At 39.9% G+C, this 26,202-nt stretch overlaps 1 protein-coding gene and 1 long non-coding RNA gene across 2 annotated transcripts; both read right to left on the bottom strand.

Annotated features, from left to right (window-relative positions):
• Positions 1 to 4,589: 4,589 nt before the first annotated feature.
• LOC129776743 (uncharacterized) lies at positions 4,590 to 5,216 on the bottom strand. Its single transcript, XR_008743157.1, has 3 exons — positions 5,123 to 5,216; positions 4,885 to 5,061; positions 4,590 to 4,819 (listed from the first exon to the last, which is right to left on the bottom strand). It is a non-coding gene; the product is annotated as an uncharacterized LOC129776743 (long non-coding RNA).
• Positions 5,217 to 8,409: 3,193 nt separating this feature from the next.
• Positions 8,410 to 10,826, bottom strand: LOC129776742 (zinc finger protein 883-like). The gene is made up of 3 exons (XM_055782566.1): positions 10,601 to 10,826; positions 9,442 to 10,537; positions 8,410 to 9,386 (listed from the first exon to the last, which is right to left on the bottom strand). The coding sequence occupies exons 1-3, from the start codon at positions 10,630 to 10,632 to the stop codon at positions 8,502 to 8,504; spliced, it is 2,013 nt and encodes a 670-aa protein (XP_055638541.1). The 5' UTR covers positions 10,633 to 10,826; the 3' UTR covers positions 8,410 to 8,501.
• Positions 10,827 to 26,202: the final 15,376 nt, after the last annotated feature.

Raw genomic sequence — 26,202 nt, 5'->3', positions numbered from 1 at the left:
TCCTTCCTAAGCCTGTAGTCAGGTACCCCATCAGGCGCGGTATAGCAACCACCGTTCATCGTTACCTAAACCAGTCTTGTCAGCTTTCGAGGAAAGTCGTATTCGTCCATGACCCTCCATAGCTGTTTGTTACTGCACATTTCTACCCGCGGCACAAAGCCCTTGTGCGAGGCGCTTAACACTTAGACGGCCATAAGTGCCGTACTGCACTCAAAAATCAATCCGCTTGGACCATGAGTTCAGCACACGCGAAATCTTCCAAAGTAAAATTAGCTACAGCTAATTTTATGCTAGATGGGTTCCTGGCACCATCTAGTATTAGAATCAACCATTGGACTCTTCAGGTTTCTACAAACATTTTGGTCAAAACACTATGCCCGTCAAAGTGTTGAAGAACTAGTTTCTTGTAGAGCGATGAAGCGGCTCCATTTAATCACACTCTTCCTCTTCCGGGCGGCGTTTTCCGAAAGAGATGTATGCCTTGCCTTCAGTCGGTTCATCGTTCCACGTTTTATCGAGTCGCTTGTTGCAACAGCGCTGCGCGTGCTGCATCCTTTTCGCTCAGAAGCGCTCGACACTCATCGTTGTCGTTGTTCACACCGGATGACGGTTTCAGAGTGTTCCAGCATTCATCGAGGTTGAGCCACATTCAGTTCGTCCACCCCCAGTAAGGCAGCTTTAAGACTTTGCGATTATGTTGCAGCAGCGTTCGGTACTTGCGGGTGTCTGAGATGGTAACGTAGCGATTTTGATGTCATGTTTTGGGCAGCGATTGTGGTCACGCTCTAGCTGCGGGTGAAATTCTACTTTATCGTCATCGGTGCTACCTGGATAAGGGTTGATACTGATGTTGAAGAAGTGGCCTCGCATCTCTGCAATCTGCATATTTTTTCGTTGATTGGCCAGCCTAATAACGACGAAAGCTGTACCCAACTCGTGTTTGTTGCCGCAGCAGTTACCGTAATCGAAAGAAAAAAATACAACAGACAAAAATAATCACCAAAAATTAATTTTAAGTTGGATATTTTCGAAACTTTCAGGAAATAAATAAACACATATTAACTATGTTCTTGCAAAGCTAGTATATTCAACTTCCTTTCCTAGGCTAAATGCCCGCACCTTGGACTTAACGCTACCCATCAAATCCTGTGCAACACTTGCGCCATTTTTCTTACACACTTTCATCCACTCAAATCCTGGTCGTTTTTGAAGATCTTTATTGTTTTCCGTTTCCGAAATTTTTTATAGGGGAAAGCTCTGGCCTGTTTTTGTGAATTTGCCTCCTTCGGCACAAAAATAACATCGTTGGCTTCGTCCCCCTCCATCATTGGTTTCGCGTAATGACACGACGCCAGATCAGTCCAAAATAGAGTGTCACCTTCGTGGGAACGGAGAAAGGGCAGCAGGCGCTTTTGGAGGCATTCTTCTTCATATATTTGTCTGTTAATAGTGTTGCTGAATTGGACGCACCCATAGATCGACTGCCACACTTTTAGTAAATTTGTCGATCTTCGTCTTCCGGAACATCCAGGCAGTGATGGCATTTTCAATGATATGATACACCCACGCGCGAGTTCCATGCCTAACCTCACCAAGTCAATCAGCACTCACCAAAGAGAAACCATGCGCTTTTCCCTTCCACCGGCGAATAAATAAAAAGCCAGTGTGCGCTAGTTGGGAGAAATCTTGTTGCGAGTGAGTCACACTCTCTTTACTCTTGTGAGTTCCAGTGTGCGAAAACCTGTGTCCAGCGCTGAATGGCGCTGATCCGCATTCTGCCACACTGAGGAGTACACTGAAGATTAAACTGAAGAGTAGAATTTCATTCGAAATGTAATCCACACGCATGTTTCACCTCGGTTCACTTTTTTCAGCGAACCACACTGCTGGGCAAGGATGGAAAACAAGGGAGCATGATGTGATTTACGATTAATCGCAAACTGCACAGATCGCAATCTGTGCAAACTGCGACTAACTATTAATCCTCACCCATCATAACCAAATGATTTTCTCTTGGTAACTCTGAGTTGACCAAAGCATTGCTAGACTGAAAGTAGTTCGAATAATTGAGTTACTCTCCGTCCTCGTTTTGTTTACAACTCCTAACAAGAATTTGCTCCATGGGAATGAGTGTCTCTATGACGTACGATTCTCGCTCTCTCGTCCGGGCGTTCAATTTTCCTTTCCGAGTGCGTTTACTTCGATGGAACTGGGTAAAATAAAAAAATGCGCTACAGCAGATAGGACGACTTTAATGTTTAATGTTTCACAGAGGATTTTTCAGATGGTATTTAAATTAATCTACAAGAGACTACAAACAATAATCCCCCTCAAATCACTAATTTTATGAGTTAATGTAAATGCGTTATTGGCCAAGGCTATTACGACATCGAACACGTGGTCTTGCGAGATATATTTTTCCGCCAGCCCAAATACAGACCTCTTTTTTCGGGCCCGAGTAAACTGGTGGCTAGAAAAGACCTTGATTACCTTGAATTAATCAAAAAACATAAATTAGCGCAATTATGTCAACATGTGTTTTTTTTGTGTAAGCACGTAAATATTTACTCATAAAATTTTTGGATTGTAAAAACTCTACATAATTTGTATGCAGTTAGACTATCCACAGTTAGTGTGGGGGGGGGGGCGAATACTCATACAACTCAAATGGATAATGATTCTCTGCTATCACAAAGCTGAGTAATTTTTTGACGTTTTGTTTTACTATTGATTCATTCAAAAAAAAAACCTTTATTTTTAAATGTTTTCTTATCCTGAGACTGGCTCACCATATTGCACTGCTACAAAAACCGTAGGCTAACTTCAAGGATATTTTTTATTCATTTTCGGCGAATAATCAATAGAGTGCCGTGTTATGAAACATCAGAATAATAGCAAAAACAATATTACGATCATAAGGTGTTGGATAGGTTATTCCAGACGACATTGGAATATATTCCATATGATCATCTTTAGAAAGATTAAAGACCTTTAAAGGATAAATTTATCTTGGGCACATTGAATTGATGTTCATGACTTCCAGTCGGGTGTTTATCAGCTCTGATAATAATTGTGTGGTCCCCACAAAGCATATATTCCAATGCCGTCAGTTCACTGAAATTCTTAGCATACCGTTTGATGATAAGGTAGGATGTTGATAATCATTTGCTGCGATACCTATTTTGCCAACAGTATTCATTCGACAAAATGAAGACTGAATACCTGAAATTAACCAGATTTAACCATGCAAATCTGCGGTCAAAGCAGTATGTACACTTGAGAGATGCAACAAGTTTGAAGGGATATAAAAAACATTAGTCGTTCGATAAATCTACTGCCAGATATGTCGGAAGTCCACGATATATGAATAAAATACGTCCATACTAATTCATTACATTTATTCGCAACGAAGAACGTAACCACACAGAATTGAATTAATCAAATATGTGATCCGTTTTATCTACAAAATAAGAAAGGGTCTGACATTCAATCGAATTCGAAAGGTGTTTCGTGAAGTCACTAATTGAATTACTATTGGAAAAATTATTTGGAGAGAACTGTGAATGTTCAGAATTATTGGTATCTAAAAACGATTTTGGGCGGGATGAGATTCGCCCAAATCTGCTGGTAATAAAATTAATCACTTGCATCCATTACCCGTCTGCTGTTCATCGGGCGGGAGACGACAGCAAAATAAAATCGACACGAGCCGGAGTCAGCCACTCACTGCGGACAATGCAATAGAGAATTAAAAATCCCTCGACGAGTGTCGTAAGATTTCAGTTGATCGTCTCTTGTTACACTTTCCGATCAAGAACTCATCATCCGCTCTATGGAATGGGATTAACCGTTTGTGGCTTGCACTCACGATAAAACTTGAGTAGTAGAAGTAATGTTTCGAGAGTGCAAGCAGTGGGGATTCCGCTTTCATATTGCTTTTTTGAGATCTTGGTAGCTCACCGTTCCAAGTATTCTCTCTGTGTACATATGAAGAATAAAAGAGCATCGCCTGCTGGGGGTGATTTAAAAATATCCGACTAGAGGGATATACTTATTCATTGATCGTTGAATGTGATTTTTTACCATCCCTGCTGCTGGGTGAATTGAAACCCAGTCTACTTTGTTGTGTCAGGTTGATCCCAACAAATGGTGTCGACAACGATACTGATATCGTGCCATTTTGCAATGATTTTGTCGACCTATCCTTCGTATTTGACAACCAGTTACGGGCCAACACTGTGCCAATCTGGCACCGCGTCGACCGACCGAAAAACTACTCGACTCTATTATGGTTTTATTTTGTTTTTCATGATAATGAGAATAAAAAGTGATTACAAAAAATAGACCGTTGATGGGAATTATTTATTTCTTTATAAATATAAACAAATATATTACACATTACATTTAATTGTACATACAATATGTATGATTTTCTATGATCTTTTTTAGCATATTGCATATTGCATACTGCATCACTGAAACAAAACATTAATTGATTAAATTATATCTGATTCAATTCATATTTTACCGCACTATATACTTGCTATCGTGACGGTATTTCTCGTCGTATCACGATAATTGCGTATAATTTTACGGATGTGCTCAGATATTGTTTTTTTACAGCGTGGTGAGGGGCAGGAGTGGGTGGCCACCAACTGCTGGATGCTGCTGTTATTTACTGCACGGCAATGGATTCTGCATCGTGTGGGTAGTCCACTCTGGTGAAACCATTTGTATGCGGAAGCATGTGTCCCATCCGAAGACCACGAAACGTTCGAGTGTGAACCAACAACTACTTAATTGAAGTACTGTGGCCTCACTGAAATGAAAATTGTATTCACAGCAAATATCGAAGAAAACTATATACATTGAAATTTACCTTACCCCTGAAGGTGATAGGTGATAGCATAACCATCCCAGATACTCCAGCTCCATCAGGATTCCAAATCGGAGGAGGCATGTATACCGACCAATTGCTTGGTGTTGCTGTCTTATTTGCTGCACGGCAAATGAATTCTGCATCATGTAGGCGGCCCAATCTGGTGAAACCATGTGAACAAACTGAAAAAATATAATATAAAACAATAAATCGTAACCTAATTGAAAAACTTCTCGTACTTACGACATCTGATTCTCGATACATTTTCTGTTTTGTTTTAAATGAAAGTTCGGAGAGAAAGAGAAAAAACAATACTTGCAGTGATGCCGTTTCGCTCAGTTGATGTATCGAGTTCATTTATAGCTGAAACTATAGACAGTGCTGCTTGCGGGGGGCAAAGCGGGATTAGATTTCGGCACTTTTGTAGCACTTTATGGCGCTCGGTCGACATCGGACCGATAACCGCTCGAAAACAGTTTAGAGCGGAAAGCCACTTCTGTTCTTTAACACTTTGAACGCCCCATCACCCAGATCTGGGTGACGGGTGTATTTCTTGGGAGGCCCCGTCACCCAGATGTGGGTGACACTTTTCTCGTTCAATATGAATAGGAGTTTTGAACGGAATTTGATAGAATGGGCACTTAAATGCCCATAAAAATGGATTATGTAAAATAATCAAAAAATCTAAAACATAAAAACAGTTTTTATACTATACTTTCAAACGGTTTTATTTAGCATTACCTACTGTAAATATGTTTGTATGTTTATCTGCAGGGTTGTCCCACATCAACAGAAATTAAATCAACAGAAAATCAACAGGAATTAAGTGGATTCTTCCGACAGCAGCTCCTATTTCTCGCAATGTCTTCCCTCGACAAGTCTTACTTATTATTACTGTACGTGTAACAATATCTGTTTCGTTCCTCTTACTTAAGGTGGCCGTACACTGTTTGCCCGGAGGTCAAATATTTGATATTTTTTGACAGATAAGGTTTGATTTGATATTTGTACAAACACTACTTTGTTCGCCACTCTTCAATTTTCAACAGTAGTAAACAATATCAAACACCGGACATGGAAAAAATCAACTGAAATATTCAAGGTAACCTAACCATGTACCGACAGGTTCGAAGAACAGACTGAAAAAATATTTTAGGCATCCTATAATTGAATATTTGCTTGTCGTGTTTTGTGTAGAATATATTTGATCAGTACACATTGACCAAATTTTATATGTCAAAAAGAGTCAAATATTTGGCTTCGGTCAAACAGTGTATGAGCACCCTTACTATATTGATAAACACTTTTTCAAACATCTGACGGATTTCGCGCCAACTCATCTATGGGATTGGCATGACCCTCTCAGAACTTGATGAAACTTTCTGGGCACATATTTATCTACCATTTCATCAAAATCTGAGATGACCATTTTGAGAATATCGACTTTTTGTTCTTGAAATCGATTTTTCAGTGCAGGATTTCAAAAACAATTTTTTTTAAATTCTATTATTTTCCTAAAACTTTTCCATGGATTACTTTTTTGTAGGACTTATCATTTACGAGCAAAAAAAATATAAAAAATGATCAAAAATAAATATTTAGCCAGGGAGGCGATCTGGCGTAGTGGTAACATCCATACCTCTCACGCAGAGATCACGAGTTCAATTCTCACTCCCGACATTCTTCCAAAAATGGAAGTAAAAGTGACGAACCAGCCGAAATGTGCTGAAAATCACTATAATAGAGAAAAAAAAAAAAAAAAAAAATATTTAGCCCTTTCCATATGTTCTTCTGTAGGAGCATTGTACCACTGCGATATGTTAGTCTAGGTAAATTTTCGGAAAACTAAGTATGCCAAGTTGCTTAATTAGGTAAGGTCTTCACGCCCAGAAAGATTCATGAGGCTCTGAGAGGGTTATGCCAACATCTGGTCGAGTTGGCGCGAAATCCGTCATCTACAAAAAACAAAAACTAACACTGCACGAGTAGTGGTTTGATGTTGACGTCACAAACCGCCGAAAAAAAGTAATTTTCTTGTGCATAGTTAGTTAAATGTGTGTATTATTAATATGCTTAAAAAGATTGTCTACTCAATTTTGCGAGTAACTAGAAATATGGTGATTATATACCAAAGAGGAGCGTTCTCGTTGAGGACGACAGAGTGGGTGGGTGAATTCAAGTTTCTCTTCGCTACACAGAGGATATGGACATCACTGCCAGGCGAAACTTGCCGCCGAAAAACATCAGGCCGGTGACCGCTTTAATGTACGTCTCGTGGTTCATTGCGATGCATTTCGACTGCACCAACCAATCGCCGTCATCAAACCATGTAATAAAAAGTTTGACACAATTGAAAGTGTTGCATTCTTTTTAATTTTTTTGTTTGATTGGGTATAGTCCGATTGTTCTGTCTAGAATTTATTTGTGAATTTTCCTGTGTTTTTAATTTTTACGGATGGCTTGCAGGGGATCTGCATCAATCCCCTGTGTCGCCGGAGGACCATCATTCACAGCTCTGTTTAGAATCCCACGCTGACACAAGGTCAATGATTAGCCGCTGTTTTGAGCCGCACCTCCATTGTGAACAGATGCTCAGGTATGAATTACATGCATTAATATATATATATATATATATATATATATATATATATATATATATATATATATATATATATATATATATATATATATATATATATATATATTATATATATATATATATATATATATATATATATATATATATATTTATATATATATATATATATATATAATTATTTTTATTATTATATATATATAAAAATGGAGTGATGTCTGTCTGTCTGTCTGATTCTTATAGACTCGGAAACTACTGAACCGATCGACATGAAAATTGGTATGTAGGGGTTTTTGGGGCCGGGGAAGGTTTTCGTGATATTTTGAGACCCCTCCCCCCTCTCTAAGGGGGGGCTGCAATACAAATGAAACACAAATTTCTGCATTACTCGGAAATTAACCAAGCAAACGAAACCAAAGTTGGCATGTGAAAGTTTTAGGGTGCAATAAATGTTTCTATGATGGTTAGACAGTCCTTCCCCCACTCAAAGGGGGGGCTGCCATACAAATGAAACACAAATTTCTGCATTACTCGAGAATTAATCAAGCAAATGAAACCAAATTTGGCATGTGGAGGTTTTAGGATGCAATAAATGTTTCTATGGTGTTAAGATACTCCTTCCCCCTCTCTTAGAGGGGGTTGCCGTACAAATGAAACACAAATTTTTGCATTACCCGAGAATTAATCAAGCAAATTAAACCAAATTAGGCATATGGAAACTTTAGGGTGCAATGAATGTTTCTATGGTGGTTAGATACCCCTCCCCCCTCTCTTAGGGGTGGCTGCCATACAAATAAAACACAAATTTCTGCATTACTCGAGAATTAATCAAGTAAATGGGCGGGACGAAGTTTGCTGGGTTAGCTAGTAGTAGAATAAGAATCTAGAAACAAATGCATTAGAAATTAATCAATTTATTGTTTTTTTTTTCTCAGTATAACTTAAGAAAAGTTCGAAAACTAAACGGTAGCTAAGGAACAACACGAATTTTGTTCGAAGGCCAACCCGAAACAAACACATCATAACTCAGGAATATTCGATCCCATGAGCCTTTTTCAAATGCAAATCTAGCGCACTCTTGTAGTCGTACTGTTTGAAACACCGATCGCAGGCGAAGGCCCTAACCGCCTCGTGGGATTTCAAATGACGCCTAAAGTTACCCTTGGTCGAGAACACTTTGGCGCAAATCTCGCAGGTGTACGACTCGGCATCCCTCGGAGCATGCGTTTTGGTGTGCGCATAGAGCTCTTTCTTGTCGGGAAATTCCTCCCGACATTGGAAGCAGTAGAAGGGAACCCGGGACGTGTGGTAGTGGAAGTGATTCTGGAAAAGTTCGAATGATTGAAGTGTCCTTTCGCAGATGTGGCACTGTGTGGCGCAGTTATCGTCCTTTTCGTCATAGGTGCTCTTCGTGAAATCATAATCATCGGCAAGAGTTGGCTGACATTTGTCACATTCCTTCGGCTTGGAGCAGAGGTGTGTCCGGTGGTGTTCCTGTAACGCAGGCAGATCTTCGAAACGGTTGAAACAAAGTGGGCAGCGGTATTTCCCCAGCACTTGCCCAAATTCCGGGTCTTCCGATTGTTCCAATGATTTCATGTTCTCCATAAAATCCGTTGTGTTATTCGCCACATGCTCCGCTTCGTGCTGCAGCAGAGGCTCTTCATCGGTGAACGTTTCCGGGCAGTAGTTGCACGAGAAGTAAAGCACATTTACATCCAAAGATGCATCATGAACTCCCATATGCATTTCGAGAGCTCGTTTGTAGTAGAATCTGCGATCGCACACATTACATTTGAATTTGTTCCGCCCACTTCCTTCACCATCAGGACCAGCCGGGCGTTCTTTTTTCTTCCGCGGGAAATGCACCCGGAACATGTGCTCTTTATGGCTTGCATTGTAACAAAAGACCTGCAATGGCGATTAAAATTTGAATTCAAGCACACATCAACGCAAACCAACTTACCTTTTCGCACATAGAGCACGCAATTACGTGTGGCTCCTGGAGCTTTTCGTGGTACTGAAGCTGACACTTCTGATTGAATGTTTTATGGCATCGTTCGCATTTGTAAGCGTTCGAAGCAATATGCACCGTTTTTTCGTGAGTACAAACAGTACTCTTGTGGTTAAATCTTTTATCACAATAAGAACATTTGTAAGGTTTTTCGCCGGTGTGCAATCTCATGTGGATCGCAAGTCGCTCCTCGTTGTCCAAAATTTTATTGCACCGATCACACTTGATAGCCTTTTTTATCGTTTCATGTGTCCGAGAGTGAGCTATCAGGTTCGATTGATGATTGAAGCACTTGAAGCAAATCTTGCATTGATACGGCTTTTCACCCGTATGAAGACGCATGTGAACGAGCAATTTATCCTCGGCTTTGAAAACTTTCCCACAAGTGACGCAAGAAAAATTATTATCCACTCCATTCTCCCCGTGCACTTTTTCGTGACAGGTCAATGTGTTCTGGCTTCGAAATTTCTTATCGCACATTCGACATTGGAATGATTGTTCTTCGGTGTGTGTTCGAAAATGCTTTTCCAGTTTCACCTTGGTGTCAAAATTTTTAGAACATGTTCCACAATCGTAACCCACCTTTGGCGGAACCAACACCGGGTGCTGGTGAACAACCGGACTGGCACCGGGAGGAATAGGCGACTGATGGGTGCTGTACGACTGCTGCTGCTGCTGGTCTATGCTCGAACTAATTGTCGACGCGTTGGAATGCTCGTGATGATATTCGTGAGTCAAATGAAAATTGGTGTTCTGATGCCCGATTTGTTGCTGATGGTGTGCTAAGTAAGGATTGGATATCATCTGCAGATCCAAAGGCTTTGTGTAATAGCCGTGTTTTTGATCTGGCTGTTGCATATTGTGTTCGCTGTATTGTGGCGCATTTTGACTATAATTAACCGGTGGCGTTGCTGTTCCGCTGTGTGATCCGGCGTTAATAGATTCATGTTTCAAAACTAGCGCAGGGTTTGAAACTTTCAAGTATGCTGTCGAAGAACTTGGCGGAAAGAAATCAGATGCAATCGGCACTGATTGATTTGGAGCAGAACTTAAATAAAAACAGTATTTAAATTCAACAATTATTTTCCTTAGAAGAGAGGTTTCTACTTACTAAACTTTGTTGTTGTATGAGTTATAATCCATGATACATATTCCAGCTCTAGTGTACGAAGTTTATCCGAAATTACCCGTTGATAATTACGGCTCTTTACGAAACACTACGTAAAAGATTACGAATTAAAACTTAAATTATTTGCTTAATGCAATCGTAAACATAATTAGAATCTCGCAGCCAACAAACATTGCTTTTACACACACAGAACATTTGCTTTTCTGACAACTTCTTGCCGATAAATAACCAGTCGACAATCGCCTGACGTAAACATTTTGTTGTTGTCGACTACCAACGTACATCAGCGATGACCGAAGGTATGGCAACAATTAAAATTCACGAAGTTTTGCACTGACTTTTTAGCAATTCGGTGGAAAAATTCAGTAAAGAAAAATGAACTTGCTGAATAAACGAAAAAATAACTATTACCAAGTGTAAATTAATAACCACTGGTAGGCTTAACCAGCAGTGGAACGTAGGTCCCGACAAAAAGCACGAAAAATCGTTTATATATTTTGTATGAATGAGACTCACATTATTTTTTTCATGAAATTGAAAAAAAGACATATTTTTACACAAATATGCAATATATATGAACAAACAAAACCAGGATAGAATACCTGTGTAGATTTCTGTGTACGTTGGTCGACCGCAATCAATATCAACAAACCGAGGGAGCTACCACTGGCGGTGAACGAGTTTACCCTAGGCGCCTCTATATATACCAGGTGAAACAATCATATGAAATGCACTTTCAGCCATATTGGAATTGCTGTCGGTATTGTTTACAAACAGCATCAGAACGCTGCCGGCGGCTCTCTACAAACTGCTACGACGCTTATTTGAACGATGCCTACTATGTTCAGCTTTTGCGAATTTATGTGAAAAAGAAGGGATGATTTTGTAGAATTTCATTCTCATTCCCACGCTCTCGCATGTGAAAATGCAAAAATAGCGTATCTTAGCAATAACAAAACAAACAACCCCCGCTCCACAAACCGTAACCCCCTTCTTATTAAAGTGATGATGTTGCTTCACCTGTTATACATTGATATAAGCGCCTTGAGTTTACCGAAATTATTCGAATGCAACTGGTTTAGAACACAACTCATGTTTTGGTGAAATAAATAAGTAGTTTAGTTTTCTGGATTTGGATTTATCACAATGATCCCATAAAATCTTAAGCATATTTTATGGCAAATAGCGAGCGGGAGTACTGATTTTCGATTATGTTCTCTGATGTTCTCTAGCCACAGTTAATCGCAAAATTGGGTGTACACCAGTGTTGATTTGTCATATTTCAGTTTTTCAAGGCTTATATTCATCGTAAAATCGATCCTTTTTACTTCCATGCAGTGATAAAAAAATAAAATGGTCACATTTCTACTTCATGTTTAAAAAACAAACAAAAAAAATTTCAATTCAGGCGGTGCTAAATTGGGTGTACAGTTCGAGTTTTTCTTAAAATAAAGAATTTAAATCAGTTCAGAAATGTTATCGAATAATAAAAAAAAAACCCTTGTACAGGTCGGATTCGATTATCCGGAGACTCTATTATCCGGGATTCGATTATCCGAAGTATTTTATTTTTGATTTTCGGAAATTTTGAATAATTTGTATAATAATTCTATATTGAATAGCTAATAAAGGGCTTGACTAGTAGAATGCAGTTATCTATGAAAGATTCAAATCCAAGATGGCGGCCACTACAAAATGGCGGATTACATATTTTCTCAAAACCCCATCAATATGGGTATCTAATGAAAGGGCTTGACCAGTACAATAAAGTTATTTATGAAAGATTCAAATCCAAAATGGCCACCACTACAAAATGGCGCCATATTTATTTTTTCACAACCCCATCAATATGGGTATCAAATTAAAGGGCTTGACTAGTAGAATATAGTTACCTCTGAAAAATGTAAATCTAAGATGGCGGTCACTACAAAATGGCGGATTACCTATTTTCTTAGAACCCCATCAATATGGGAATCAAATGAAAAGGCTTGACTAGTAGAACATAGTTATTTATGAAAAATACCCAAAAATGTATCAAAAGAAAGTTCTGGACTAGTAGAACAGCAGATAATGAAAAATCCAATTTCAAGATGGGCGCAGTCCCGAAACAACTAATTACTTTTTGAATGGTTTCATTCAGCTTGAATGTTTGTTGGGTTGCTCCACATTAATAGAAAATTGACCCCGTTCATGTTGAATGATTGATCTGGAATTTGGAACATACATTCAATTCTACTGTCATTATAAAACTGCGTATTCGATGATCTTGAAAAATGCAATTTGGTCGCCGCTTGCTTTGGAGAATACACTACACTATGAACAACATAAATTCAAAATGGTCGCTGCCACAAAATGGTCGACTATGTATTTTTTGCGATCCTCTCAATATTGGTATCAAATGAAATGATTTGACTAATAGAATACAGTACAGGTCAGACTCGATTATATACAGACTCGATTTTATGTGATTCAATTATATACAATTTTAATTGATAGAAACAATCTAGTTTAATATAATTTTTTAGGATAAAATTAATAATAACACATTAAAAATTATTAACTTTTAAGTGTTTTACTTCCAAAATGTTATTAAAATTCACTCATTTAATTGTTCCGCTACTATATCCTGTACTAAATTTTCTCATCTTTCAAATGAAAGCATCAGAATCGTCTTCCGTAGCGTACTTTTTAATGTAGAGCCAGTTTGAAGCAATAGAGTCCGAAACAAAAAAAAAAGTTCTGTAACTCTGTCATTGTTGAAATTCGAACATATGCGTAGGAGGATTTTTTTTCATCAAATATGATCGTCTATCACAGATACTGGTTTCCTCTGCATAATCTGTCTTCCAACCAATTCAAAGAGATTGGTTTTCGTCTCATCCGTATGAAGCAGTGTTGCCAATCTGTGCTCCCGTGGCCGAGTGGTTAGCGTCATAACTAACATGCCGGGTGTTCGGGTTCGATTCCCGTTCTGGTTGGGGGAATTTTTCGTCAAAGAAATTTCCTCCGACTTGCACTGTGATCACGCGTATTCTAGAGCTTGCCACTCAGAATGCATTGCAAGGCGTGTCATTTGGCATAGAAATCTCAACTAAGTACTAATAAAAATGACGCAAGTAATACTACGTTGAGACGGCGAAGTTCCTCTAGGAACGTTAGTGCCATTAAAGAAGAAGAAGAAGAAGAAGTGTTGCCAATCTGTGTTGTACCAGAGGGGTTAAAATTTTTTCTCATCTATACTTAACTGGTACTGTCCGGAGAGCAGCATACAGCACAGCATACGCAGCATACGGGGCTGCCATACAAATGAAACACAAATTTCTGCATTACTCGAGAATTAATCAAGTACATGAAACCAAATTTGGTATGTGAAGGTTTACGGGGCACGAAAGTTGTCTATGGTGAATACACTCCCCCCCCCCTTCTTTAAGGGAGGTTGCCATACAAACGAAACACAAACTTTTGCATAACTCGAGAACTAATCAAGCACAATTTGGGATGTGAGGGTTTTTGAGTATAAGAAAAGTTTCTATAATTTCTATACCCCTCCCTCCTCTGGAATGAAGAGGGGGTCCCATAAAAATATTACACATATTTCAACCAAAAATATTCCAACCAAACATGACAATTGAAAATTTTCGGAAAACTCTGAAGGAAAAAGGGAAAATTCGGAAAATTAAATTCCCATATGTTCTACAATTGCATAGTGACAAGTGTTGTTAGTCCATTTGATGTTTGCACTAGCGAAATTGATCTTTGTTCGGAACTGGGAATGGATTTTAATGTGATGAAACGCACTCCTATATCTTCTTCTATCTGTACCAAGAAAAGGATCGCCGGATGTGTTGATAAGAGCAGAACTGGAGGAAGGAATTGTCCGATTTAGGGCTGTCTTTATTTTATCATATTTTCTGTATAAAACATTTATTCCATGTAACGGAGAAACATGTTATTTACAAGTGGTTGAAAAATCTTGAACGAGAATTGTGTCTGAAAACAGTCTGATATTATAATGATGAGTTTTGTTAGAAATACTAGGAATTTTAGGGTGAAAACTAAATTCAACGGAGTCAAATAGAAGATCAATCAATCAACAGTTCTGCGATTGGACTTGCTCATAGTAAGAAAACGTGAATGTTTGAAGGTATTGATAACAAAATACAAATTTTTGGCGGGACGAAGTTTGCTGGGTCAGCTAGTTATAATATAAAATCAATTTCAGACGCAATTTTCGTACAGGCTCCTTTCAGTTTCAGATATGTCAGTTTTATTTTTTTGTGAAAATATGTGCAAGCTATATTGCTAACGAATATTTTTATTTTAAGAATAAGATTATTTGGGGGGGGGGGGGGGGTGCTGAGAAAAAAAGGGGTGTAAGTGACATATTCGAGTTTCTCTTCATCGAATCCCACTTTTGGTCATAACTTAGTTGCAAACATATTCCGAGCTTATTTGACAATGTGAACGATTGGTCAGATCCTCAATTATCGGTTCTGTATCAAACTAAAATTGGAACGTTTTTGCAGCTGAACTATTCACGAAAGAAAAAGTTGATGGTGGAAAAATCGATCAAGTCACCTACACCCCTTTCCTTTTGAGCCCCTCATATATAATTTATAGATCATATTGACCCTACACGCACGTTTTTTTCCGCCTGTGATTTTCCCAGATCTTCTCATTCTCCAAATCTGATAGCAGAATATTAAGAAACACACAACTTAGACTAAAGTGGCTGCCCCTTTTCCTAGCGCAAAAAAAAAAATTGAATCCAGAACGATAAAAAAAACTCCTAAAACTCTGTTACGTTTCATCCACTCTCTCTACGTCGCATTGTCAGTTTACTTTGAGATTTTGATTTGTACTTGTATTGCATTTGTAATGTAGTACCATATTTTGCCATTGAAAGTATCAGTTTTCGAAACCAAACAATTTCATTTATGCTTCCTAGAATTTCTGAAGTTAATAAAATTTAATTGCAACCGCAAACAAGACTAACAAAAATGAAATGTCTTGCATGAAATGCAAGCTTGCAAATCTGGCAACTCAGTCTCGAAGTCCGTGCGGTAAAACGTAAACATCATGGATTTACATGAAATGTCACGATATTGATGATCGAAAATCAGAAAATCCGAATTTCTGCATCGTCGGTTGTGTTCAGCTGTCATTATGCTCTCAAATGTATCATATTGTCAATAATATTGATCGTGTAAGGTCCGCTTACAAAAAAAAATCTGAGACATAATATGTAGTCCGCCATTTTGTAGTGGCAGCCATCTTGGATTTGCATTTTTCATAAATAATCGTGTTCTACTAGTCAAGCCCTTTCATTTGATACCCAAATTAATGAGGTTTTGAGAAAATATGTAGTCCGCCGTTTTGTAGTGGCAGCCATCTTGGATTTACATTTATCATAAATAATCGTATTTTACTAGTCAAGCCCTTTCAATTGATACCCATATTGATGGGGTTTTGGATAACCCATTTTGATGAGGTTTTGAGAAAATATGTGATCCGCCATTTTGTAGCGGCCGCCATCTTGGATTTTCAAGATCATGAAAAACGCAGTTTTATAATGACTACAGAGATAAAGGTGTGTTCCAAATTTCAGATCAATCGGTCAACAGGAAGGGGGTCAAATTTCTATGGGTCAGCGCTACAGACAAACATGTTACAAACATACAAACATAAAAACATACAAACATACAAACATACAAACATACAAACATACAAACATACAAACATACAAACATACAAACATACAAACATACAAACATACAAACATACAAACATACAAACATACAAACATACAAACATACAAACATACAAACATACAAACATACAAACATACAAACATACAAACATACAAACATACAAACATACAAACATACAAACATACAAACATACAAACATACAAACATACAAACATACAAACATACAAACATACAAACATACAAACATACAAACATACAAACATACAAACATACAAACATACAAACATACAAACATACAAACATACAAACATACAAACATACAAACATACAAACATACAAACATACAAACATACAAACATACAAACATACAAACATACAAACATACAAACATACAAACATACAAACATACAAACATACAAACATACAAACATACAAACATACAAACATACAAACATACAAACATACAAACATACAAACATACAAACATACAAACATACAAACATACAAACATACAAACATACAAACATACAAACATACAAACATACAAACATACAAACATACAAACATACAAACATACAAACATACAAACATACAAACATACAAACATACAAACATACAAACATACAAACATACAAACATAAAAACATACAAACATACAAACATACAAACATACAAACATACAAACATACAAACATACAAACATACAAACACACAAACATACAAACATACAAACATACAAACATACAAACATACAAACGTACAAACATACAAACATACAAACATGGCCGTGGAGCTGCCGGCCTAGAATAGCACTTCGGGTCTTGGTCCCTGTCCCTGTCGTAGAAGGCGACTAATCGGGTGACAACGCGAGTAAGGGCGCGGTAAAGCCTATGGAGATTGCACGGGGGAAATACCGCGTACAGGAGCAACGTAGGGAGTGCCGAGCACATCAGGGTTGACTCCAGTCCTGATTACGACATACTGGTACGACACGGAAAACGGACATGTTAAGGATGAGAATTACTTTCGACGCTAAAGGCTGACAATCGTGCTATCCTGTTCCCTGAGTAAGGAAGGGTGACACCTTCCTGAAACGGCGTGTGGGCTAATAGCGCGGTTGCCCCCGTCCCGGTAATAACTTGGCAAGTCTTCGGGTACGTTCGATGCTCGTCTAGGCTCAGGCACTAGGTACTAGGCGTCAGATGTCACATTCCTGACTTGCGCTGATCTGGCTCTGAACACGGTCCCCATGAAGGACCGTGTCAACCCCCTGCATGGCCTCACTGCTTGCATAGATAACCATGGGATCACTGATAGCGACTATGTGCAACGAGCGGAGATAGCGGCCCGGAGTTGGGACCCAACAACAAAAATGAGTTTCCAAACAAATTCAACAGAAATCGAGAGCGAAATCGAAGAGGTAGGCATCTTTGCCAGAAGGGGACAGGTGATGAGATCTCCGCCGCTGAGCCAACCACCAGCACCAAATCCACAAGCGATAAATACATCGGAGAGCAGCCAAACCTGCAACACGAGAAAACTAAGCTGGGTGAGGCCAAAAGGGCATCTGATGAACTCTACGAGTACATTAAGCCTCGCAGTAACGTTCACGCCGTCATAAGGACCTTGACGATTAAAATCAAATCGGCGCTTGCAGCAGCCGAACGCGAGCAACAATTCTGGAGAGCAAAAGCTGAAAAGGCGGAGAACGCACTGAAAGAGAATGTGCAGAGTAAGCCGATAGAAGCGATCTCGACACCAATGAGTGACAGTACCCCGTTAACCGCGAAAAGAAAAAGACTAACTCCTGAAGAGAAAAGGGCAGCAAAGAAACAGAAAGATGGTAGCGAAGTGGCTAATGGTGAAAGCAAACAGAACAACGAAGAGATAAATGAGTGGAAAAAGATCGAAAGAAAGAAAAAAGAAGAGAAGAAGAAAGAAAAATTAAAGCCTAGGCTGGAGAGGCCAAAGCCGGACGCTCTGATTGTGGCTACAGCGGGCGCTGCAACATATGCTGAGATTTTGCGAAAAGTTAAAGAGGATCCGTCCATGAAAAATCTCGGAGAAAACGTGGCCAAAGTAAGGCGAACTCAAAATGGACAATTGCTGTTCGAATTGAAGAAGGACCCAACGATTAGAAGCTCAACTTATAAAGAGCTTGTCGAGAAATCTTTGGGCGAAACAGCGAAAGTGAGAGCTCTGTCCCAAGAAACAGTTGTAGAATGTAGAAACCTGGATGAGATCACTACAGATACAGAATTGAGAGTAGCCCTGAATGAACAGTTTGAGCTGGGAGAAGTCGCCATATCAATCAGGCTGAGGAAAGCATTTGGAAATACTCAAATAGCAACCTTAAGACTGCCAAGAACCGCAGCTAGCAAGCTATTGGAGGTTGGTAAGATGAAAGTCGGATGGACGGTGTGTTCCCTGAGAGCTATCCAGCAAGTATCTAGGTGTTTCAAGTGCATGGACTTTGGCCACCAAGCAAAGTACTGTAAAGGACCTGACAGATCGGAGCTCTGTATAAGATGCGGCGACAAGGGGCATTTGGCAAAGAATTGTACTAAGCCCCCAAGGTGCATGCTCTGCACGACGGAGGAAGAAAAAGACCACGCCACAGGGGGATCGAGATGCCCGGTCTATAAAAGGGCGATGGCAGCAATAACCAAATGGAGGTAACCCAGATAAACCTGAATCACTGCGACACGGCGCAACAATTGCTATCGCAAGCCGCATCAGAAACCAAATGCGATGTGGCGATCATAGCAGAGCCGTATCAAGTACCTCCAGATAACGGAAACTGGTTGACCGATAAAGCTAGAATGGCTGCACTATCGACGATGGGAAGATACCCCATCCAGGAAGTGGTATCCAATACATACGAAGGGTTCGTGATAGCCAAAATAAATGGAATCTTCGTATGTAGCTGCTATGCCCCCCCGAGATGGACGATAGAACAGTTTGATCTGATGCTATATAACCTAACAGAAGAGCTCATCGGACGGAGTCCCATAGTCATCGGTGGAGACTTCAACGCCTGGGCAGTGGAGTGGGGGAGCAGATTTACCAACGCGAGGGGTTTTAGTCTACTGGAAGCCCTGGCGAAACTGAATGTGAGACTGGTCAACGAAGGCTACACCAACACTTTCCATAGAAACGGTCGAGAATCAATCATCGATGTTACCTTCTGCAGTCCGATGTTGGCAGTAAATTTGGAGAGTATGTGATGATTACACTCACAGCGACCATCAAGCAATCCGCTACACTGTGCGCTGTCAGAGTTCATCTAAAACAAGAAGTATAAAAACAAAAGGTCGCAGGTGGAAGTCGAAGAAATTCTACAAGAATTTGTTCATTGAAGCACTCCGAGAGGAGCGAACAGTCACCAGTCTTAGTGCCGGCGAACTAACAAATTTGGTAGTGAGAGCATGTGACGTTACCATGCCACGAAAACTAATACCGAAAGGCGAACGTCGCCCAGTTCATTGGTGGAACGAGACGATTAACTCCCTTCGGTCGAACTGTCTCCGAGCCAGGAGGAGGATGCAAAGGGCCAGAAATGCTATCGACAGAGTAGAGCGCAGGGAAGAACTCAAAACAGCAAAAGCCGCCCTTAAGCATGAAATAATACGTAGTAAGATAAACTGCTTCAGAGAACTATGCCGCGATGCCGATGCGAACCCTTGGGGCAATGCATATAGGGTGGTGATGGCAAAGATTAAAGGTTCATCGACACCCAGTGAAAGCTGTCCGGTGCGGTTGAAGAATATTGTAGAAGGGCTCTTCCCGCAGCATGATCCAACGAGCTGGCCAGCAACACCATATAGTGAAAATGAAGAACACGTCGAGAGAGTGTCCACAGAAGAGCTGCTGGCGGCGGCAAAAGAACTGAAAGTGAATAAAGCACCTGGCACCGACGGAATCCCAAATGTGGCCCACAAAGCCGCGGTTGAAGCCTATCCAGATCTTTTCAGAGCAACGATGCAAAAGTGTCTGGATGAAGGATGCTTTCCAGATATTTGGAAGAAGCAGAAACTGGTACTGTTGCCAAAACCAGGAAAGCCGCCAGGGGAACCCTCTTCCTATAGGCCCATCTGTCTACTGGATACCCTCGGAAAACTGCTGGAGAAGATAATTCTGAACAGGTTGACGAAGTGCACAGAAAGTGACAACGGACTCTCGAAGACGCAGTTCGGGTTCCGGAAATATAAATCCACGGTGGATGCCATCCTGTTAGTTGCCGAAGCAGCCAGAAAAGCCTTAAAACAGAATAGACGCGGCGATCGATACTGCGCTATAATAACGATTGACGTGAAAAATGCTTTCAACAGCGCCAGTTGGGAAGCTATTGCCGAAGCACTGCACCGAATGAAGGTACCGAATTATGTGTGCCAGATCCTCAAAAGCTACTTTCAAAACAGGGTTCTGGCTTACGACACAGAGAAGGGACAGAAGGCATTGAATATAACAGCGGGTGACCCTCAGGGCTCCATCTTGGGTCCAACGCTGTGGAACGGGATGTACGATGGTGTGCTGAAGTTGAAGCTTCCTACAGGAGTGAAGATTACCGGCTTCGCCGATGATATTTCCCTGACGGTGACAGGCGAGACTCGTGAGGAAATCGAGATGCTGGCTACAGAGGCGATAAAGATAGTGGAAAATTGGATGAAAGAGGCTAAGTTGCAGATAGCAAATCACAAAACCGAAATGGTGTTGGTCAGCAATCACAGAGTTGTAAAGCAAGCGAAGATCAATGTTGGTGCGCATACTATCGTCTCCAAACGTGAGCTGAAATACCTTGGGGTGATTATCGACGACCGACTAAATTTCAAGAGTCATGTTAAATACGCATGCACGAAAGCGGCCAAAGTCATCGCGGCGCTAGCTAGAGTTATGCCGAATAACGCGGGGCCTAGCAGTTGTAAGAGACCCCTCCTGGCCAGTGTAGCAACATCAATACTCCGATATGGCGGTCCAGTTTGGACAGCAGCGCTTGAATGCCAACAAAATCGCAAGCTGCTGACTAGAACATACCGAATAATGGCGATGAGAGTAGCGAGCGCTTATAGAACTATATCTGCGGATGCGGTTTGTGTCATAGCCGGAATGATCCCGATCGATCTCACTCTGGCCGAAGACGACATGTGTTACAAACAGAGAACAGAAAGCGTGCAGAGTAACAGAAAAGTGCGGGTAAGAGCAAGGGCTGGCTCCATGAGAAAGTGGCAGCAGGAGTGGAACAACACGCCTAACGGTAGATTGACCCACAGCTTGATCCCTAACATCACTAAGTGGGTAGAAAGAAAACACGGAGAAGTGAGCTTCCACCTGACGCAATTCCTATCCGGTCATGGTTGTTTCAGATGGTACTTGTACAGATTCGACCATGCAAGTTCGCCGCTTTGCCCAGAGTGTAACACAATAGAGGAGACAGCAGAACACGTGGTTTTCGACTGCCCCCGTTTTTCTATTGAAAGGGAAGAAATGTTCCTCGCTAGCAGATCAACCCTAAATGCTCAGAACATCGTCCAAAAGATGTGCGAAAGTGAAAGTACGTGGAATGCAGTGAATCGTGCAATAACAAAAATGTTGACGACGCTCCAACGAAGATGGAGGGACGAGCAAAGATTCAGCATAGCAAATCTAGAGAAATGAGTGCATGAGCACAGCCCCCTCCCGAAGTAATACCAAATGGTGGTTCCGGGGGGCCAGGCATGAAGTACAAGGAGGTGGTTTTAGTGAGTAAAAATCTCACACTACCCAGTCAACATGGCGACGGGGAGTCTATGAAGATCTCCACCTCCTTGCCAAAAAAAAAAAAACAAACATACAAACATACAAACATACAAACATACAAACATACAAACATACAAACATACAAACATACAAACATACAAACATACAAACATACAAACATACAAACATACAAACATACAAACATACAAACATACAAACATACAAACATACAAACATACAAACATACAAACATACAAACATACAAACATACAAACATACAAACATACAAACATACAAACATACAAACATACAAACATACAAACATACAAACATACAAACATACAAACATACAAACATACAAACATACAAACATACAAACATACAAACAGATTACAGGGCAAGCTAAAAATAAACCACCTAAAAATTAAAATAAAGCGGAATTCAAAACAACGATTACGGAGATCTGGGAGGCATTTCCGTCTACAGTGACCAGAAATCTCGCCTCAGCGCTTGCAGGAAGAATACCAAATACTAGGGGATTGATTTTTGTTATCTGTTAATATTTATGAACTGATTTCAATTTTTGACGTAGAACTACGTCTTTCATAAAGGGTGTCAAGTCAGAAAACAGGTCACGTTTTTATGAAATAAAGATAACGTTAATAACTATTTTTGCCGCGAACGGATTTTGTCGATTAACATGCTAAACGAATCGGAAATTCCGTAAGATTTGTTTAATACGCTATACATTATAATCCCCTGGTTTGTAAGTGGTTAAAATTCATGAAAACTTTAAGCGTTTCCATTTTTCCATTCATTTGTTCTGTCCATTTGTGTGCTTTCCCGAACAGAGCTGTCAATAACGAGCAACTTATCGACGACCAACGGAGGGGAAATCGTAGGATTTAAAGTCTTCGTGAACGAAGGAAAAGTAGAAGAATGAAGGGAAATACTTGCTTAGAGTATAAACAGTGGATCTCGCAGAGACAAACTTTCATTCGGCATCGGACTGTTCAGCAATCCAGTTCACTTGGCTTTCGCTGTGCTTCGATCTAAGATTGGACCCCACCAGTGGTAATCCAACTTGGATATCGTCGTTTGGTTTTTCTGTTCGTTTTTTGCGTTATTCGTATCGTGTGTTTTTCTTTCTGCGTCATAAATTGGACGCTTCGCGTAGTGTGTGATGAGCAAGAAGAAGAGGAAAGCAGGCTCAAGCCCTGCAAAAAACGAACGCTTCGCCAGGGGCAATAAAATTTCGAGGCAAGCGTCATCTAATAATGCACGCGATGTGCGATTTCGGCGCGTCGTTGGTGCCTTTGAGAATGCATCAATGTATTAAACTCACGTCATGGCGAAGCAGGCGTTCAAGTTGTGCGCCAAAACATTATTTGGGGAATACCAAGCATCTTGAATGTCTTACTGGAATGTTATAACTTATTTGGGTTCGCGTGCCAGTCGCAAAACCGCCTTCAACGCGGATTGCATTTGCGATCATAATGAAGCATTGCTGATGTTTTCGAGGTTGTTATTAACAAAAAGAGTTTATTTCGCTTGTTTAGTCACCAAGAAAGTAAGTGTCGTTCTGGAATTTTGTATGTGATTAGATTTCGCTTGCCAGTAGCAAAACTTCCTCCACTAAGGGTGACAGCTGCATTTCTCTCGAGCATGAGAAAGTAATGCAACTTTTTTCGAGACCAGCAATATTAACAGAAGCGTTTCTTTTGAGAATAGCGCAAAATGATGAGAAGTGTTAATATTCCTAGTAGTTTCAAGCCACCAATGTATGGCTCTGTATGGTTTACGTTGTACGAACGATGCCTAGAGGTGCGATTCCTTTGAGGCAATACTAAATAACATGTAGCATAATATTTGAGACTCGCAAGAGTTGTCATTGTTGTTGTTTCCATGCGGTGCCAAAGATATATTGATGCAGTTATGAGATGTGGAATAATGGTGCTGATGCAACATGTATATAATCGACTGTAGCCGAGTCTATGTCAATTGCGAAAAAGACCACCGGAATAGCGTTCGAGGTAAATTTTCAATGCATTGACATGAAATAAATTGCGACATACGATCAGCTAGTGTATTGTTTTGTGAGGGAATGAATCATAAATCAATTATCGTCAACTGATTCTACAATGAAAAAAACCATTTCAGAGATTATTCTACTGAGTAGTTGTTTCTAAAATTTCACAGTATTATAGAATAATATCCGAAGGTATAGACAAGCGACTTATATAAAATAACAGCGTAGTTCTACGTTAACAATGCGGTCGTATCTTGGACACAACCTCCTATAATTTTTTTTGAAGAAAAACTTGAACTGTACACTCAATTTTGCCACGTCTTGATTGGAGATTTTTTGTTTGTATTTGAAACATGAAGTAGAAATGTGACCATTTTAATTTTTGACGTAGAACGACGTCTTTCGAAAAGGGTGCCAAATCAGAAAACAGCTCACGTTTTTATGAAACAAAGTTAACGTTAATAACTATTTTCACTGTAAATGAATTCTTGTAACAGTTGCCACAACTGTTTTCATCATGTGATATTTTTGGATTATGTATTTACTTATTTATTATTGGTGTGCATAATTATTGAGTGTTGTTTATTTATTTCTAAATTTGTTCATTTACAATATTTTTGTGTATTTATAATTATTTATATATACATATATATATATATATATATATATATATATATATATATATATATATATATATAGTTATTTATTTCTTTATTTATTTATTAATTGGTTAGGATAGTTAGTAATTATTCAAATATCAAATAATTAAATTCAAAAACTCACACTGAAACATTTACAGTGTACCTGTACTAAGTCACAACCGAAAGTAAACTAAAAGATACTCCAGAAAGTATACTTGAGAGCTTAGATTTCCCATCCCACCTCCCTGGAGCTGGGCGAAAGCTCAATCGCCAAAGTTGTTCGGCCAATGAGCGTCTGTTCGCGCAGCGCTTACTTTCGTGGCCTTGAGTTTGGGGAGGGGAATGAGAAGGTCGTATTCAAGGACGGTTAGTTGAAGCAAGATGCACACAAGGGAATGCTTTGGGGAAATTATCTTCGGCTGAGCTTGAGCTCTGAATCGCGAGATACCCTGCGGTTTATCTGAGGACTACAATGTTCTTCGACCATTTTACTTAGAACTGTCCGACATCGCGAAACCATTGTGCGTTTTGTTCGCGATCGGTTAATTGTAAGTTTTCTTTATAACGTGGAGTCTTTGTGATAATAAATTCGAATTGTTTCAGTTTAATCATTGTTCTTGATTAAACAAATAAACGCTCAATTAATTTAAAAAAGCTAATAAAACAACAGGTAAATTTGTGCAATTAACGGACTATAATATGCTAACGATATTCCGTTGGCTTACACTGTTAGGGAAATTCCTTTCTTGGCGAAACCCGGCGAACCCAACACGTCGGAGAAAAGGCTGCGCCGTACCCTCGCGACTTCAACGGACTCGCTGGAAGCTATCAACCGGCGGAGAATCCGCCGCAAAGAAGCAGAAGGAGTCGGTGGGGAAATTTGTGTCCTCACCGCACTCCCCAGGTACCCTGTATTGTATAGTTTGTCCATGTGCACATGTGATGTCCCCATAGTTTAAGCAAATGTACAAATAAATGTAGAAATATGTAAAACCATAGTCTACCCAAATGCAGAAAGTTTTGTAGGGTTGTCTAGGAGTAAAAGTCGCTATAATACATGTGATCCTGTGAACATTCAATTTATTTTTATCAAGGTTTCACGTTATCCGTGTTTCGTAGTTGATGTCTGGAGTTGTTTGTGGTCCGCCTTTGTTTCCCAGATGGCCGTGCCAGTCTGGTAATTTGTTAGAGTGACGTTGCCTGTGATGAGAAAACCCTGTAGTGGTTTTCCGTCGTATTCGGAGTGATTCTGGGTTGTTGGTGATTTTCTTGGAGCTTCCTGCGGGTGCCTTCTGTCAGCCTTCGCTGACTGGAATTCGTACAGCTCAATCGTCCCCCGATCCTTATAAAAGGACACAAATTAGGCCTGCAAGTCGAGGGTATTTTTGATCCCACCGAGCTGTGTTTCTCTAACACGGAGTTCAAAATCAATGTGTTTGGGGAATCCGCTTTGTCAAAACATGCAAG

The sequence above is a fragment of the Toxorhynchites rutilus genome, chromosome 3 (genome assembly GCF_029784135.1).
Source record: "Toxorhynchites rutilus septentrionalis strain SRP chromosome 3, ASM2978413v1, whole genome shotgun sequence".
Taxonomy (NCBI): Eukaryota; Metazoa; Arthropoda; class Insecta; order Diptera; family Culicidae; genus Toxorhynchites; species Toxorhynchites rutilus.
Note: the sequence above shows the minus strand (reverse complement) of the source record. Positions and strands in the feature narration are given on the sequence as shown.